Here is a 1,295-nt window from a genome sequence, read left to right as displayed (position 1 = left end):
ATGACTAGTTTGTGGGCTCCCTGAGGATCCTTGCACCAAAGCTTCTGGTCTTGTATGAAGAACTGGGTTGCATACCGAAGAAGTCGTTGGTACTGCATGTCTGAAAGGTCTGGTGGCCATCCTGGCTTCTGCAACCACTGGTGTGCTTGCTCCATTAGCCTGTCATTATGTTTTGCCCACTCACTGCATGGTACATCTGCATAGGTTATTTTGTCCTGAGCAGATTGTTCCTCCTCAGTTGCTTCGTTCGAAATGAATGTTGCATGCACGTGTGATGAGTGCTTCGGTAACGTAGCCTGCATTCGAAATTGCAAAATAGGCTGGTCCCCCTCCTTCCACTTTTAATGTGAACATCCTCATTCACTGACTGTGCTGTAAGTGAAGGTGGTGTTGGGTGTCGCAGAATGTGATGCAAGAAGCCGTTGACCTGATCGATTCAATCGTCGAAGTCCTCGTTCTCGTAGGTGTCATCCAATGCATCGCCGGACTGTGCAGGTCTGCGTGACAATCCATCCAGTCCATGATTCACACCTGGTATATGTATGAGCTTGAAATGGAACATGAGGATCACAACAATCCACCGATTGATACTAGCGAAGGATGTGATGTCCGGATGCTTCAGCATTTCCTTGATATAACGAGCATCCACTTCGACTATCAGATTCCGTATGCCGATAAGGTAAACTTTCAATGCTCGCAGGGCATGGAATAAACTGTAGAGTTTGAGCTTGGGCTGGCTGAAATGACCTTCTCACTCGTTAAGCATGATCGAGCTGAACCGGCTAAAGTAGCGAACTTTAGGATTGTCCGGCGCACACTGGCAAAGTTGGTATCTGACTGCAATGTTCGAGGTGTCAACCGCCAAAATTACAGATGCGTCGGAATTGTAGTTAATTGCTCGTAGTGCTGGTGACTCCAGCAGCACTGCCTTCAGATCCTCCATTGCAGCGATCTGTTCTTCGCCGAATTCGAACGGAACATCCTTTCACGTTAACTTGACCAAAGGATTCGCTCACTTCACAAAGTTCTGTATAAAGATCCGAGCAACCCTGATGGTTACTAAAAAGGTCCGCACCTCTGAGAGGTCTCGACAGGGCCCCCAGTTCTTAATGGAGGTCACGCGCGATTTGTCCGGTAAAAACCCATTCACCGTGCATCTATGGCCTACGACCGTGATCTCTGCACTGCACAATGTAAGCTTCATTCCGGAAAACATGCCGCCCGCATACTTCATGCGCTGGACTACTCGATTGAGGTTCTGAAAGCGCTCCCACATGAATCGTCGATTGCCGGAG

The 1,295-nt window shown here is 48.5% G+C and overlaps 1 protein-coding gene across 1 annotated transcript; it reads right to left on the bottom strand.

Annotated features, from left to right (window-relative positions):
- Positions 1 to 436: 436 nt before the first annotated feature.
- LAESUDRAFT_667778 (uncharacterized protein) lies at positions 437 to 982 on the bottom strand (the record flags this gene model as incomplete). Its single annotated transcript, XM_040905331.1, is given in 2 exon segments — positions 437 to 737; positions 756 to 982. Coding segments are annotated over 2 exon segments (528 nt in total), but the record flags the coding sequence as incomplete, so codon positions are not given.
- Between the last annotated feature and the right edge of the window lie 313 nt (positions 983 to 1,295).

This window comes from Laetiporus sulphureus, assembly GCF_001632365.1.
Source record: "Laetiporus sulphureus 93-53 unplaced genomic scaffold LAESUscaffold_152, whole genome shotgun sequence".
Classification (NCBI taxonomy): domain Eukaryota; kingdom Fungi; phylum Basidiomycota; class Agaricomycetes; order Polyporales; family Laetiporaceae; genus Laetiporus; species Laetiporus sulphureus.
Note: the sequence above shows the minus strand (reverse complement) of the source record. Positions and strands in the feature narration are given on the sequence as shown.